Raw genomic sequence first — 17,841 nt, forward strand, 5'->3', positions numbered from 1 at the left:
GGCATCAGAAGCAAAGAGAAAGAATGTTTCTCAGCTGATAATTTTTTGTGGACTATATGAATATAATGATACATTTCTGGGTGGAGCTTACTGAAGAGCTGTGCTTAGATGAAGAATAAATGAAATGTTTGCATAGTGTCTCACACGTATGATGCTTCCTAAGCCATATGTCTCTTCTATTCTCTCCTCACTTTCAGATTAAATTGCAGGCACTTGTAAAGCGGAAGGGGTCTTCATGCTATAGACTCCAGTCCACAGAGCTCACCATGGCCCGGCTTCACCAATGACTTGCATAACCTAAGTGGGAGTCCTTGTAGACCTGTATGGATCATGTAGATCCGCTGACGTAGAAACATGCTTTCTTTATACACTCACTTACAATAGGTAACTGTCATATTTAAGAAGACAGTTATGGTAGGTTGCCCACACTTGTAATCTCAGCATCCAAGAGGCTGAGGTAGGAGGATTTCCACAGGTTTCAGACCAGCCAGGGCTACAGAGTAAGACCTTGTCTCAAAAGAAAAAACGAAGGACACCGTGTTAATGAACTGTTTTAGATGGATTCGTACTTCTCTAGAAAACTCTCAGATACAAAGAAAGCATCTCTGGAATTCTGGGTGCATGAGGAATAAGTGTATGAAGAAAGCATGTTTCCACTTCAGCAGATCTAGATGATCCATACAGGTCTACAAGGACTCTCAGTTAAGTTATTCGGGGCCATGATGAGCCCTGTGGACTGGAGTCTATAGCATGAAGATCCCTTTCACTTTATAGTTGCCTGCAATTTATTTCTTTTCTTTTGTTTTTAGTTGGATATTTTTTTATTTACATTTCAAATGTTATTCCCTTTCCCGGTTTCCCGTCCATAAGCCCTCTATTCCATCCCCCTCCCCCTTTTTCTATATGGGTGTTCCCCCTCCACAACCATCCCCCTCACCCCCCCAACCCTGATATTTCCTACACTAGGGCATCAAGCCTTGGCAGGACAAGGGCTTCTCCTTCCACTGGTGCCCAACAAGGCCATCCTCTGCTACATATGCAGCTGGAGCCATGGGTCAGTCCATGTATAGTCTTTGGGTACTGGTTTAGTCCTGGGAGCTCTGGTTGGTTGGTATTATTGTTTTTATGGGGTTGCAAACCCCTTCAGCTCTTTGAATCCTTTCTTTAATTCCTCCAACAGGGATCCCATTCTCAGTTCAATGATTTGCTGCTGGCATTTGCCTCTATATTTATCATGCTCTGGCTACATCAGCCTCCTGTCAACATGCACTTCTTGGCTTCATCAATACTGTCTAGTTTTGGTGGCTGTACATATATATGGGCTGGATCCCCAGGTGGGGCAGGCACTGAATGGCCATTGCTTCAGTCCTTCTTAAAAGGGGGAACAAAAATATTCATAGGAGGAGATATGGAGACAAAGTTTGGAGCAGAGACTGAAGGAGTTGCCTGAAATTTAAAGAAAGATAGTGTGTATCTGAAAGTGAAGAAAGAATAGAAGAGATATATGGCTTATGAAGCATCATATGTGTGAGACACTGTGCAAGCACTTCATATATTCTTTATCCAAGCTCACCACAGCTCTTAGAATAAGGTTGCTATCCTTCTCAACTGTTCAAGAGATGAGGAATCTAAGGTACAAAAAGATTAAGTAACTTTCTGGCGATCACACAAAAAGTCAGTGATAGGGTCTAAGATTAAAACCCATGTCTGCCTGACTGTTCCATCGACCCAAGTACTTAGTCCACAGTAATTGTATCTGTTGTAGGGAGAGAAACAGCATTGCCTAAGAATTATCACATGCTTGCTGTAAAATATTTCCAATCACTTAAACTTAAATCCCCAAGATGCTTCCCACCAAACCAAACTACAGATGCGTTGGTAAGAGGACAGACCCTTGATCTTGGGAGAGCAGTGGAAGTGAGTTAAGAATCTTCTAGGGAAAGCTGTACCCTGAAAAGTGTGTTTTGATCCCTAAGCCAAACCCAGGAGGCGTCCCTGTTTCATGTGAACATCAGCCAGTAGTGGGTCTTGATTTTCCTTCCTTTGAAAGTACTATTGACAATTCAATTATTTTACATAAAGGCAATTTATGGTTTATGAAAAGTTAGTGAAGCAATGTCCTAATTATAGTTAGTTGCATTGGTAAATCTCTTAGGTGTTTAAAAAGCACTTCAAAGTAGGCTTTTATTTGCGATTTGTATGACAACAACCCTAGCCGAGTGAAATTCTTTCAAGCCCTTGCATCTTGATACTTAAAACCCTTTTTTATGTAATTTTTTAATTACAAATTATTCTTTGCATACAGTGTGTTTTGGTCATATTTTACAACTTCTCCCTGATCCACCCCTTCCTTCCCACTCCCAGCCCCCAACTTCAACGTCCTCTTCTTTTACTTATAACCTACTGAGTGGAATTTGTGCTGCCCTTCATGACACAAGTGGAGAGCCCTCCAATGGTGGGTAGGACTCTTCCTCCCCTAGTAGCCACCAACTGTCAACAGCTCCTTAGCTGTGATGAAGGGTCATGAGTATCTCCACCACCCAGGCTAGAATGTTGACTAGCTTGAACTTCGTAAGAAGTCACATCTCTGTGGTTCCTGTGGTGGACCTGTCACCATCTTGCCCCAGTCCTCCCTGACCCCTGGCTCTCTTGATCTTTCCACCTCTCTGTGGTATTTTTTAAATAGACATTTATGGAGATGCTCCCACACACAGTGCACATTGCCAAACACTGTGGAGAAATAAACAGCTTAAGAAACGTGGGCCTTTGGTCTTGAGAAGAATGATGGGTAACTGGTATAGGTGGATAAGTAAACAGTACAAGTGTCTCACACAGTTCCAGATGAATTGGGGTGTGCAGGGATGTTCTATCTGGGCTAGGGGCAGAGCTCACCGGACTAAAGAATCCAGCTGTTTAAATGGTGCTCCCACTTTGTAGATGATGTTAGATCTGGGGACAAATGCTAACCAGGATAAAATAGCCAGTCTTAAGCCCCAGGGGTGATTTTCCAGAGTCAGCACAAGTAGAAGGGTCAAGATGGAGCTGATTCACTTTCCCTGTGTCTGTTTGCTCCTTAGGTGTATATAGTCTTGGTGGTCAACCAGAACCATGGACAGCTCGGCAAAAGGAAGTAAAAAGGATGCGCCTGATGGACCACCAAAAGACTCGAAGATGCCTGTCAGCGAGGCACTTCTGGACTACCAGTAAGTTTGTGGTATGAACCTGAAAACAGCCCCATGCGGATATAGTCAGGGTTAAGACTGAAGGACATGGACATGGGAGTGACATAGCTAAGCAGTTCCAAGAAAACAAGATGGATTAGAGACATCGTACCACTGTGCTGTGTGCACAGGCTGAGCAGAATATGTGTGACAGCCATGTACTGGTTTCCCTCTTAAAGTATGTTGTGGATAGTTAGTTTAAATCAAGAGTGGGAGAGGGCAATTCTCTTTATTAACATTTCTGTTTCTCAGGTATTCTATCTAGCCTGTGTTATTCCTAAATAGCTACATATCATGTGTGTGCATGTGTGTGCATGTGTGCATGTGTCTGTGCCATGTAAGCCAGACGACAACCTTAGCTGTCATTATTCACGCACTGTCTCCCTCGGATTTCTTTCTTCCTTTTTTATTTTTTTTTATTTTTTTGTCAATATTTAGCCTTGAACTCTTGACCATCTTTCTGAAATTATAGGCGTGGGCCACAGCTCTTGACTTAAAAATTATTTTTAATAACAAGAGCATTTCATAATGTCTCACTCCTAGAAGCTGGAGATGTCTTATTTCAACAAACAGCCTCTTGAGAGCTTGCGAATGTCAACTTTTGGCACTGGGTAGGTGTTCGGATGTGTAATTTTTAGGGAATTCATGGACAAGTGTGAGTAAATTTCCAAAGAAGAATGAAATCATTCATGTTTTCATTCAACAAGTATTTGTATATTTATCATGTGCAAGGCAAGTGCTGCGCCCAGAATGCAAGCGTGAGCAGGACCACATGGTCTGATGCATTGACGCATAGCAGTCATATAAAGAAGAAGAAAATGGCCTGGCCTAGTCGGAGGGTCCGAGGGTTTGGAAAAACCAGAATGAGGAAGCCATGAGAGTTGATCTCTGGATGAAGACAGTTTTAGAGAGAGTGGAAGAACATGGCTTATGGGAAAGACACCGGGGTATGAAGGCAAACCATAGCTCAAGAAATGGCAGACGTCAGAATGAAGCACAGAGGGCGGACTCGGGTGGTGCAAGGGCTTCAGCAAGCAGTGAACGCTGGGATGAGGAAGGAAATTATTTATTGGAAGGATGCATGGTTGATAATGGGACCCTGTCATCAAGTGAGGGATGGGGTTGCCATCCCACAGTCAAAAACTCTGACCCATCATTGTTCCTGTCTGAAAGAACTGCTGGGACAAAAATGGAAAAGAGCCTGAGGAAAAGGAGGTCCAGTGACAGCCCAAGGTAGGATCCAACTCAAAGGGAGGCCCCAAGGCCTGACACTATCACTGAGGCTATGGTGTGCTCACAGAAAGGGCCTATCATGACTGCCCTCCAATATAACCAGCAAGCAGCTGAAAGAGTCAGATGCAGATATTTATACCCAACCAATGGACAGAAGCTGCTGACCCCTGTGACTGAATTAGGAAAAATGTGGAAGAAACTGGAGGGTGACCCTATAGGAAAACCAGCCATCTCAACTAACCTGGATTCCAAAGATCTCTCAGACACTGGGCCACCAACCAGGCAACATACACACCAGCTGAGATGAGGTCCCCAACACATCTACAGCAGAGGACTCCGAGGTCTGAACTCAATTAGAGAAGATGCACCTAACCTTCAAGAGACTGGAAGCCCAGGGAGTGGGGAGGTCTGGTGGGGTGGAAGGTGGGGAGGTGGGGACATCCTCGTGGAGACGGAGGTGGGAGGAGGAGGTATGGAGTGAGGAACAGTCAAAGGGTAGACTGGGAGGAGGATAAACATCTGGAGAGAGAGAGAGAGAGAGAGAGAGAGAGAGAGAGAGAGAGAGAGAGAGAGAGAGAGAGATTAAATAAAAATTTAAAAAGAAAGAAAATGAGGTCCTGTGATGGTAGCGACTATATCTGTAATGAGAAAATTGTCTTATCAATGGGCAAGGAAAATTCTCTTCTCCTAGGGAAACCCTCACTTGTGCTCACATCTTGTTTAGAAGGCAACAAGTAAAGGGTCAGAATTCTAACAAAGAAACAGCCACTGAGGAGAGCTCATGCTTGAGGTGCCCTTAAATACAGGCAAGGTAACATTTGCATGCATTTCCCATGCGACTGGGAAACCTTTCTCCTCTTGGGGCAGTGCAGAAAAGCCAGGCTCTGTGAATGCAGCCTGGACTCTGACTGGCTCCATGGTTTTGTGATACATATGTATGTATGTATGTATGTATGTATGTATGTATGTATGTATGTATGTATATCTCCTATATTTCTCCTTCCCAGCTTTCCTATACTACGACTAGATACAGAGAGGTGGGTGTATACTTGGCTATAGATTTTAAGGAGAGAAAATACAAATAAAGATTTTGAAGCCAGAGATCGTTTAGGTGGGTAGTCTGTGGTTTGTTTACATGGAGCGGGTAGTTAAAGTACGGAACTCTAATTCTTTCAAATCCTACTTTCAATGAGGGTTCTTAAACACTTCAAGCCCGCCTTCTAGCCCACCACCCACCAGAGGTAGTGGGAAAGAAAGGATACAAGGGAAGTGGGCCTGTTTAGAAATGGTTCTTTAGAGCAACTCCATCTGTGTTTTGTCAGGAAACTGGCAGTTCCATTCATTCAGCAGTGGCCGCTCGAGCCACTATCAAGCACTTCACAGATCCACCGGCAGCCCAGTTCGGTAGAGTCAGGCTAGCAAACACGAATCAGCAGTGGTGTCATTAGCTAGCAGAGCCAGCCAGGCCTGGAGAAGTTCTTGCTGTGCCTCTTTCATCAAAGTAGAGATGAGCTAAGATTCGAGACCCACACGCTTTGCACAGCTGGCTCTATAAGCAAGCCAAGCTCAGCTTCCGTCACTGTCTGCTCAGCCCTATTTATACCCTACAAACATCACATGTCCTCCACAAGTCTTGCCTCAGCCCATGTCTTGCCTCAGCACTTGAGTCTTAAAATTCTGCATGGGTCTGTCTCAGCTGACGTCACTCTGCCACTCAGCCTAAGTCGGGTGGGGGGAGGGTGGCAAGAAACTGCAGCACACGATCAGAAGGTTTCGGGTGTGTTTCTTCCTGACAAATAGAGCTCGACTATGCGATGTAAGGTGGACGATGCATGCATGTCCTTAGCAAAGAGTCCTTAGGCATTATGTGTCCTTTCAAGTACTCGCATTGTCAGAGAACGTCCTTCCACCTGTGTCTGCCCCAGCAAAACACCACCCAACACAACTGACTTCCCAAAGAACCCTTAAGTTTCCACTTCAAGAGCACTTAACGCTGAGACGAAGGAAAACAGAAGATGGTGCTTCCTGCTTGGCTCTTCCTCGACAAACCCTGAAGGCAGAATTTTATATGTCCGTCTCTGCGGTGCCTAGCACAGCTAGTACATAGCATAAACTCAGGGTTTCTTTCTTGAATGATAATCACTGTTGAGTCCTATCTGAGTGCAGAATGGCACTCATGGATTTAAGGCTAAGATACTGCTTCACTCATTGACGTAGGAGATAAGAATTTAGAGCCATCATCTGGGTGTTGAGATTCCTGCCATGAATCCAATGCTGTCTCACCCACCGGTGAGTATACGCTAACTAGTGCCTACCGCAGCCCTGCCTTTTGATCAGACATTTGCATGCACACAGGGACTCTGCTGCAAGAAATAAGGCTGCGAACTTCCCTAGAAGATTACTTTTTGAAGAGCTGATGCTGGACATGCCATAAGTGATATGTTTTTCCCCTGATGATGGCTTTTATTTTATCCTTTACACTTATTCTCTGGCTTTCTACAATATAGGTAACTAGATATAAATTCAGGTATAATTATGTTTTGTTTTGTTTTTTTCTTTTTTTCGGAGCTGGGGACCGAACCCAGGGCCTTGGGCTCGCTAGGCAAGCGCTCTACCACTGAGCTAAATCCCCAACCCCTATAATTATGTTTTTTAAATAGAAAGAAATAGACTGTTTTAAAGTTCAAATATATCTTCTGATTTATTAGAGTGATAAAAATGATCTATTTATTGAGTTCCAAACTGTTTCTATGCACTAATTTTTAAATACACCTTGGATGAAACATATAATAAAAATATTCATATTTTAAAAAGCTATTTTTCTTAGGGCTAGAGACATGGCTGTGGGTAAGAACACTGACTGTTCTTCCAGTGAACCTGGATTCGATTCCCGACACACATGGTGACTCACAACCATCTGTAACTCCAGTTCCAGGGGACCCAATCCCCTCTTCTGATCTCTATGGGTGCCAGGCTCACAAGTGGTACACAGACATGCACATAAAATAAAATACCCATACATGTAAAATAAATATACAAATTTAAGTTTGTTTTCAGCCTCAAATTCCCAATGATATTTGCATGGAAGGGAAAATTTGTACATAAGTAACATTTTTAAAGTGTGGGCCGGAAGTGATGAGATGGCACATGATAACCCTTGCTTGGTAATAGCACTAGACCCTTTTAAGATCACTGCAGGAACCAGACATATGCCTTTACTCCCAGCCTCTGGAGTCTGGGGCAGATGGATCTCTGAGTTTGAGGCCAGCCTGATCTACAGAGTGAGCTCGAGGACAACCAGAGCCACACAAAGAAACCCTTTCTTGAATAAACAAACAAAGAAATCACTGTAATGTATCTGGGTTTACCATCTTACCTCCTTCAGCCGTCAGCATGACATAGAAAATACTAAGGCATCGGTGGGGGGACATATAAAAGGGAAAGTATTAGAAAACGATAAAGACAATTCCCTGTAATAGCCAAGAGTGTGGAGGTCCGAAGTTAAGCTCCATTGCTTCTAGGTAAGTCCACCTCTTCAGGGAGCCAAGGGAAGTCAAAAAATCAACCTTCAATTGCCATGATGTCCACAAGGGGGCCAGGGAAGCCAAAACAGTTCGGAATTCTCCAAGAATTGCTGGTATGGCCATGTTGTTCATCCCGAACATGGCTTGCTGTAGGATAAGCATGAGACCAAGCCATTTGCTCCTAAATGATCACAGGTTAGAGGCTGTAGGCTTTTTTGGATGTAAAAAATAATACAAGCTGAACAACTAAAGTCGAATTTCATATGACAATGAACATGGTTAGTATACTTACATCCCATGACAGACCTGGGTTGGGGTGGACAGGCATCCCAAAGTTCTTAGCTGTATCGAGAGAGCCACTCTATTGGGTCCATCAAAGTCTCCACTTAACAGGTGGAGGCAACATCTTTGACATTTGCCTCTTCCCACATTGTCCAGTTCGGTCCGCTCTGCCACGGGGCATGGCCGCTTGGGGAGACAGAATGAAGGGAGTTTGATTGTACTTATCCCACACAGTGCTGGGCTGTAGGCAAGCACTGTGACACCACTCTGGGGATGGAAAACTAAGGTCTGAGAAAGTCAGAGCTGGTTAGGGGGTCGCTGTACCTGCGAAGAGGCAGGGACCATGGGGTTCTCTGACTCTTGGACATCCAGGCACCACTGGGAGTGACTGAAAAGCTAAGAATAGAGTCAGGGGCCCACAGGCTGGGGACGGCGTCTAGCCTGGAGCTGGAAGGGACGGGGGAGAGCTTGTCCCGGCAGGGATGGTTGTCCTTAGCTTGGTGGAGGCAGGCTTGGTGATGATTGTGGCCGGGAGTGCAGAGAGGCCTTCTATGGGAAAATTAAGCTGCAGCTTTGTAGACAAAGGTTCCTCATGGCACATATTGACAAAAGAAACAGCCCACGGTTCTAAACAGTTTACTGTCATGGCGGAAAATGGATGCAGAAAACCATATCCTGAGATTAAACACCTTTTGCAAGGAGGAGTGTCTGGGAAGAGAAGCTTATTGGCTAAGCTCTCCGGGCCTCTAGGTACCTCCTTAGCATGGAGAATTCTGTTTTGAGGCTATGTGACCATACTTTCTTTTATGTGAGAAATGTGGCACATGTTCCAAATCAGGAGTCTAGCAGGGAGCTGGGAGTTGCCTACGCCTAGGGTGTGTGCCCACCGAGTCTCTGGGTCTCGACCTGCTCTACCTTACCAAGCTTCCTGGCATGGTCTTATGTCCCACACTACATTACAGAAATCATGCGAGTAGCTGGCTGCAAAGTTCCGAAAAAGTTTATAATATCTTCATGTTTTTGTCCATAAAAACGAGAGGTAGGAGGTGGAGGTATAACTCAGTGGTAAAACATTTGTGTGATATGAATGAGGTCGGGATACAGACACACACACACACACACACACACACACACACACACACACACACACACACACACACACACACACACACACACACACACACCAGGAGGCAAGGGATATCGCCCTTCCATTTACTTCCCTTCCCATCCCACAGTCCCCATAGCATCAATCACAATGTGTAAACAGTATTTGTATAATTACTTACTCTGTATCTAGTAAACAGTATTTGTATAATTACTTACTCTGTATCTAGTAAACTGTACTCCCCGAAGGCTAGGATCATGAAGGTCTTGTTCTAACCCATCTCTGTGATCCCTAAAGCAGTGTGGCGCCCAGTGACAGCCATTGAGTCTGTGAATTCACGAAGTGGAGGACTGGGCAACAGAAACGGTAGAGGTTTGAAACTGATGAGTTATAAAGCTCGTCTCCTTAGGTTTGTTCTTTTTTTTAACATTCATTTGCTGCATTATAGCATGCATGGGTGCGCGTGTGCATGTGCGTGTGTGCACATGCACATGGTCTTGGGATCCAACTCAAGGTGTCATCGCGCATGCCAGCCAGGCAACTTGCCACTCCTAATCCTGTTTGATAGAAGAGTAAGCCGAAGCCAAAAGCCATGCGGTGAGTGGGAAAGGCAGGATTAACTCAGCATTCTTGGTACTCACACTGCCTTCTTTTTGAGGAGTCCCACTGTGTGATTTGCTAACATCTTTTTGCATTTTCGCATCTTGTGGAAGGAAGGAGCCTCAGTTTTTCCTCTCCTATGTGCACAAGGTCATAAATAGAGATGAGGTTTTAGAGAACGTCCTGGTAGTATTTCACATTCAACAAGAGTTGATGACCACTGGGGAGGGCACCCTTCATGTGTGATTTCTTATTTTATTCCACATGATAATACACAGAGCGAGGTGAGGCTTTATTTGACAGCTTGAAATTCTAGGTCCTGAGATTTGATTTGCTGAGGAGGCAAGAACTTGTAAAGAGCAAGATTTAAAACCACATACTTTATCTTTAGCTAAAAAGGGGGGTTTGGGTGAAGCAATATTCATAACCTTACTTTAATCTCAAACCTAGAGTTCCAAGATTTATCCCTTTCAGAAATACGGAATACACAAGCACTTCAAATAGCAACCAGTTGCCCTGTTCCTGAGCCTTCCGCTCTTTCTGTTTTTCTCATGGATGGATGCTCATCAAACCTATCCTTGGTATATGTTAAGGAAACGTCTGTGATGGGAAAGCTTTCATTTTTGGGAGAGAACATGTGCTAGAAGCATGGATTGGTGAGCATGCCCAGGTTACCCTAGTGCTCCAAGGTCCGCTTGCCCTCAGACAGTCTTGTTTGGTTTCAATTTAGTTTAAAATTAAAACGTAGTCTCAGTACCTTTCCCTGGGGAAACTAACCCGAACATCCTTGTTTCTCCTCAGTCGTGAAATAAAGGAGAATGCAGTGGAGCGATTCACGTTCCACATCAGGAAGCTGAGGGACAAGAATCAAAAATACCTTGAAAGGGTGAGTGCAATGTTGAGCGGCAGTAGGCGGGCACGGAGCATGCGCACAGTAACAATGACATGGGGCCATGGCGGATGTATCTCCTAGGAAGCATCCCCCTCGGTGCTTGGAATCGGCTGACTTATAATTTATTAGTTTTCGTCACACATGTGAGGCGAGCCGGCACTACTGTCTCCATGGTATTGAAGATATCAGTGGAAGCCAGTTCAGTCGCTTTACTTAGATCATGAGGACGAATACCCTGGAAATCATGTTTCTCTTCTGACTTCTTGTTTATCTACACTGAATCACTGCCTCTCTCTCTTCTCTCCCTGAATCTTTGTTTCAGCTCTTCCAGGACTGTGCATATATGTAAATGCAGAACAGTACACTCCCAGTTGTTAAAACAACTAATGAGAAACCTAAAGATTATTTTGTAAAACTCAGGTTAAGGGCCGCCAGCTCGGTACATCAAAGCACCTGCTACCAAACTCGGCAATTCCCAGTTTGATCCGCAGAGCCCACTGGGTGGGAGGGGAGACCAACTCCCTCAAACGGTCCTCTGATCCGCACATATGGTCCGTGGCATGTGTCCATGCACACACCTACATACATACATGGCAATTAAAATGTTTAAAAAGAAGATTAATGTGAATATCAAGGTGGTGCTGGTCATATCCATTACAACAGAAACAGTGACCTTGAGCAGTAAAGGAACCCAATTTATGCTCTCAGGCCCCGCATACACCTGGAGATGCTAATACAGACTTTCCTTCGCTAACTTCCTTTGTATAGTATGGAAACTTCCACAGGTAACTGTTTTATGGCTTTTTTGGTTTACCATGCCTCCCCTCCTGCTTTTTTTGGTTTACCATGCCCTCCCCCTCCTGCTGCCTACACACACACACACACACACACACACACACACACACACACACACACACACACACACAGAGTACCTGAATGCCAGGATTATACATGTGTATCATACCTGGCTTAACCATTGTTTGTAAAGGCTGGGTCTTTACATTTTAATGGAATCTGGAATCAAGAGCCCTGAGTTTGCATCCCGTCCTGACTGTTCAACTTTCTAGTGACAACTTTCTGACAAAAGATTGGCCTCAGCCTTGTTAAGGCCTCAGTGGAATATTAAGGCCTAGGTAACTGGGACCTATCTAGCCTGTCATCTTGTGCTGTTACTGATGTTATAAGGAAACTTCTCACACGTTGTTACCCCTGTTACTAGGAAACTTTCTCATGTGCAAGTTGATTGCATATTCTGTTACGTTCTGTGCTCGGGAACCAATTACTGCAGAAGTCAGTCAGAACTACTTTGTGTAGTTAGCCACAGTAAGCTTGGACCCAAACCAATTGCCAGGCAGCACTTCCTACGCCTATGTATGAGCTTTTATGGTTTTGCTTTTATAAGCTGACCCTGGGATGGACCCCAACATACGAGAGACACCTGCACCAAGATAAAAGGCTATTTTGAGTAAGACTTCCATTTTGAGTAAAGTTTTAGTTCCCAAGACCTCCCTGGGAATTGACATTCTACTTGGCAGAAAAAGACAAGTGCACATGGGTAACTGACATCCTGGTTGGAAAGTTAAGCATACATGATAGACAAGGCCAGTCCCTAGCACAGTTGAATACCCCAACCAACGGGAGCAAGATAAATGTGCAATAAAGACATGCTCCTAAGGAAATCCCTTATCCCTAAATCCTGATGGTGAAATAACTTGGTGAAATAGGGTGATATGCCTATGACTCTGAGGTTGTCACAATGGTCGGTATTTATAGCAAGAATTAAAATGGGCACAGGTGAATAGTAAGAGTGGAAAGAAGCCTTGTCAGTGTTCCTTAGGTTCCACCCATATGGTCAAAGCATAAAAGAAGAGTAAGGTGCCCTCAGAGGGGCTTCTGCACATGCTCCACTGGCCAGCACTGGCACTCCTAGGTCAGGTATGGCTAAGGAAAGCACAGCAGGTCAGGATTAAGACATCACCTTTCCATTCCATGTGCTTACTGCCACACCCACCTTTCAATCTCCGTTTTCTGTGTCTCGAGTTTGTCTTACCTTTATTCTTCCATTACTATCTTTTGTGCTACACGTTTTCCAGTGTACCCTTTTAACTATCATTTCTTTTATCACATTTTAGTTATTTTCTTGGTGTCTTCCTCGAGGATTCTAATTGACATCCTAATTTACAGTAATCTAATTAAGATCAATACCAGCTCGATCTCAGTGACATATGAAGAGGCTGCCCTTTGCCCTCCCTCCTCATTTGTATTATCAAATAAAAATGTGCTTTACAAATTGGGATTAGCTGGTCGATAATGAAGCGAAGGTCTGTGTTTATTGCTCTACACGGATATTTTTCACATAAAGTAATTACAAAACATCTAAATACTTAAGTTTCAGATTTGCTCACGAAGTTGCTTGTGTTCTGCTCCTGTGTTTTCTCTTGAATTCAAGTCATTTTCTGGGACCACTGAATTCACTGTAAAAGACTCCCCTTGGTAGTTACTGGAGGGTGGATAGTTCATGACTTGTTCTCTCAGTTTTGATTCCTCCATACACACAGTATAAGACAACAATGGCAAAAATAAACTTTAAGTCAGTTAAATATGCATCTTAGAAGCATGGATCAGACACCCACAAGAATAATTTGCTTTTTATTTCAATTGTAAAGTTTGGAGTGGTGGGTGACCACCACCCATCCTAAAGGAAGATTATGAATTATGTATCTGGGGTTTTGTGGAAGGGCAGTTCCATAACAGCAGGGCCTTTCTCTGTTTCGCTAATAGATATCATTTTAGTGTCCAGCATCTGACTTTACACATGGTAGGTGACTAAGCTGGGGAGTCTAGACAAAAGCAGGGTTAACGGAAGGTTCAAACAATTAGCTCCACATTCATGGAGTCTGTGGGAGGGGATAGACTGGTAAATCAATAACATACTCTAAAAATATAACGTGCTATTGATGGCTACTGCACTGATTTGATTTGATTTTGAATCTTGCACGGTCTGTAAGCTACTAGAGGTCGTGCTGTATACCTTAGTTAATTCAATGTTTCCATCTCACTGTGCAAGCCTCAGCATGTGCCTGTGTCCTAGGTAAACAATGTCGACAGTTGAGCAGACCTGTTTAACAGCTGTTGGTTTCTATGGCAGAACAGACGCTTGAAAGAGGAACAGAACTGGCACTTAAAGAATCTCATAAAAGAACTGAAGGATGAGAAGCTGGATGTGGTACAACCCATAACAAGAGAGGACGTGGAGGAGGCAATGAAGGAAAAATGGAAGTTTGAAAGAGACCAGGAGGCTCACTTGAAAGGTGAGCTAGGAACTTAGAAAGTTGTCACAAGTGTTATACTCATTTGTGAGTTAATACCTTTGCCTTCCAGTGTGTGATTGTATTTAAGATTATATCATCTCCTCCACAGACACAATCTATATTGGTATAAAGAAAGGGGAAGGAAGGAAGGAAGGAAGGAAGGAAGGAAGGAAGGAAGGAAGGAAGGAAGGAAGCAGAGGCCCTGGAGGAAGTGAAGGGAAGGACTAGGGTGATGACAAGTGAGGAAGGGGACTCTGACAATGACAAAGGATGGGCTCCACTGCCCCTCGGCCCTGCTGAGGTCCTGTTAAACACACTCTGAGGTATTCTCTTTGTGGCGCTCTGTTGTTAGAGCTTTGTTGACCTTAGCTTCACTTCAGATTTGGGCACAATAAAGTTAATGCAAACATGGACACCCCTCCCCCAGCCTGGTGGAATTAAGCCCCTTGCTGGATTGGAGATAAACAGCTTAGAATTGGGAAAGAGGAGCCAGGGAAATGATGCTGGGGACGTCAGTAAAAGAGCCAAGACATACTCTATCTACTAGAAACACATAACCCTTCTGGCAAATTGGACATGTGCAATTCTGATATGTGCGCTTTTTTATTCCTGTTCCATCACTCCACAGTTCTTGTCACCATTTCCCAAAATACTCTGTTTTATAATGTCCTCTGTGTTGGGAATGACATCTTTAAAAATAAATTGCCAAGTATGCTGGCTAAATCACTTTCTGTCAATGGTTCCCATTGAGGTGCACCATTAGCAGGGAGGAACTAAGCACAAGGATGTCATGCTAACTTGGGCTTTCCATTGCTGTGATAAAAGATGACCAGAAGCAACTTGGGGAGGGAAGTGTTAATTCCAGCTTACAACCCTCAGGTCACAGTCCATCACTGAGGGAAGTCAGGGCAGGAGTTCAAGGAAGGAACTGGAACAGGGGCCATGGAGGACCGCTGTTCACTGACTTGCCCCCCATGGCTTTCTCATACCACTCAGAACCACTAACCCAGTGTTCACACTGGGCCCCTCTACATCAATTGACAATCAAGAGAATGCACCACAGGCTTTCCCACAGGTCAATCTGGTAAGGGCATTTTTCTCAACTGAGGTTCCTATTTCACAAATGACTCCAGGTTGTGTCAAGTTGACACAAAAAGCAATCAGGATACACGCTAAGTGGAGACCAAGTTGGATGACTTAGGAGAAGGTGAGGTAAGACGTGCAAAACTTCCAAAGAGTTTTTGCCACAGAGACGAAGGAAGAGAGGGGAATGAGACGGCAGATGCCTTGAGACAAAAGGGAAAGGGGAGTCGAAATAAGCCATCTGATATGTTCATCAGACTCTCTCTAAAACGTACATGACATTTACCAACCTCAAGAGCCAAGTGCAGCACAGGACTCAGACGGTAGCTGTCTGCCAAATGAGAGGACAGCCGCCTATCTAGTTTTCATAACTGTCTAACATCAACAAGCATTGCTTTAGGGTATTGTATGGTCATATATATATATATATATATATATATATTTATGGGTAGGGAAAACCATGCCCAGGGTTCCTTAGACCTCTGAACTTCATGGCATCCCTCAAATAAACATTTGCTAAGCCAACCAGTTAATTATCAGGTCTATTGAGGCTGGATTTGCAGGGATGGTTAGTACAGTGTTGCTTTCAAGGGACTTTCAAGCCAGGTAGTGTGAGGAGTGAGCCAGGTTGCTGTGAGGCTCACTGGATGCAGCTCTGAGCAGTGCTCCATGTTTCAAGACATTCAGCAATATCGCTGTTAGGCTTCTGAACCGACTAAGACGTCACACTCAGTAAGTGCCCCAGGGCAGGCCCAAATGTTATAGGTTTGAAATAGATCGATATTTTTGCTGATTCACTTGGAGAACTCATCTTTCACTCTGCAGACTTACCACGTGGGAGAATAGAATACATGCTTCTGACTGTCCCATGCTATCATTTCTCAAAGAAAAGAAAAACAATAGGAAATTGTGGTGACTGAGTCAAACTGAGAGATAAAGCTGATTGTCAAAGCCAAGCCTGATGACAGGCCTGTAATCCCAGCACTTAGGAGGGGAGCAGGGCCTCCTCTGCCAAGGACTTGAACAGGAACAGAGGTTCAAATCATTTTTCCCCAGAGGCCTAATGACTGGAAAAAAACACTCTATATAAGAATTTGTAGTGGGCTGGAGAACTGGCTCAGCAGTTAAGAGCACTGTCTGTCTTTTCAAAGGACTTGGATTTAGTTCCCAGCACCAACATGGTGGCTTATAACCATTCATAACTCTAGCCCTACAGGATCTGATGCCATCTCTGGCTTCCTCAGGTACCAGGTTTACATGTGGTAAACATACACGCAGGCAAAAAACACCCATACACATACATTAATTTTTTAATTATTTTTTACAAAGACATCGTAAGCCATGAACAACTAAGCAAATAGGGACCCTTATGAAACAACCATAGATTTTAGTTTGTGCATTCCTAGACATATGTAATCTTTCAATTACATAGTTCTAAATCATGTCTCTGTCTTAGAGTTGAAGGTTTAATTATGCTTGGATTTATCATGGGAAATATCTAATAATTTGAATCGTTTAGATTTCCAAAGATTGTACATATCACATTTGCCTTAGTTAAGATTTTAGTGCTGTGAAGAGACACCATGACCACAGCAACTCTTACAAAGGACAGCATTTAATTGACTCTGACCTACAGTTTCAGAGGTATAGTCCATTGCCACCGTGATGGGAAGCACGGCAGCTTCCAAGTAGACATGGTGCTAGAGAAGTGCTGAGAGGTCTACGTCTCGATCTGCAGGCAGCAGAAGGAAACTGTGTGCCACGCTGAGTGTAGCCTGAGCACAGGAGATTTCAAACCCTGCCCCTACAATGACACACTTCCTCCAACGAGGCTACACCTGCTCCAACAAGGCCATATGTCCTCATAGTGTCCTTCCTATGGGCCAAGCATTCAAACACTAGTCTACAGCAGCATTACCTATTCAAGGCACCACGGTATTTAAGAGTTACCTGCAGTTTAGCACCAGATCTTAACTTTGTAAAAACAAGACTGTACCGTATAATGGTTCTAAGGACGATGGGAATGACATATGCCTTGTTTTTTCTTTCCAACAGAAATGCGCGTACAAATAAGTGAGGCTGAGAAGCTATTCCTTGAAAAACTCAGTGAAAAGGAATATTGGGAAGAGTACAAGAATGTAGGGAGTGCACAGCATGCTGAACTCATTCTTTCCTTACAAAATGACATCGACACAGTTAAAGAAAATGCAGAGAAAATGTCAGGTCAGTTGCAGTAGTTAGTTCAAATTTAATAAAATGGTGAGCAGAAAAGTCATGTTCAGTAGACGAAAGGCTGGGCACTCCCCAAACCATTCGTTATCAAAATAGGACAACCACATGCAAGCCCACACGAACCAGAGACTGTGCTTGAGTTGGGGACACAGAGGGTGGGTGGGCATTAAGGACCAAGGGCCAGAGGAAAACTTGTTATCAGTTTCAATGGACAGTGTGTTTCCTGCATCAAAGGACTACCGATGCAGTACCACAGAAAAAGGGGCAAAGGAAGGCTGTCTTCTAAAGAACCTAAACAGACACTCCGAATGACAGGAGGGTCAGTGAGAATGAGGACCAGGGTTTGGACATGAGCTTG

General features: G+C 44.0%; 1 protein-coding gene across 1 annotated transcript in view; it reads left to right on the forward strand.

Moving 5' to 3' along the window:
• The first annotated feature begins 3,089 nt into the window (after positions 1–3,089).
• The window catches only part of Ccdc83 (coiled-coil domain containing 83), a 33,997-nt gene continuing 19,245 nt past the window's right edge, over positions 3,090–17,841 (forward strand). The window contains exons 1-4 of the mRNA XM_032895939.1: positions 3,090–3,203; positions 10,767–10,851; positions 14,006–14,168; positions 17,307–17,474. Coding sequence (XP_032751830.1) covers positions 3,109–3,203; positions 10,767–10,851; positions 14,006–14,168; positions 17,307–17,474 — 511 coding nt within the window. The 5' untranslated portion in view covers positions 3,090–3,108. The remainder of the gene's footprint in view (positions 3,204–10,766; positions 10,852–14,005; positions 14,169–17,306; positions 17,475–17,841) is intronic.

The sequence above is a fragment of the Rattus rattus genome, chromosome 2 (assembly GCF_011064425.1).
Source record: "Rattus rattus isolate New Zealand chromosome 2, Rrattus_CSIRO_v1, whole genome shotgun sequence".
NCBI classification, from domain to species: Eukaryota; Metazoa; Chordata; class Mammalia; order Rodentia; family Muridae; genus Rattus; species Rattus rattus.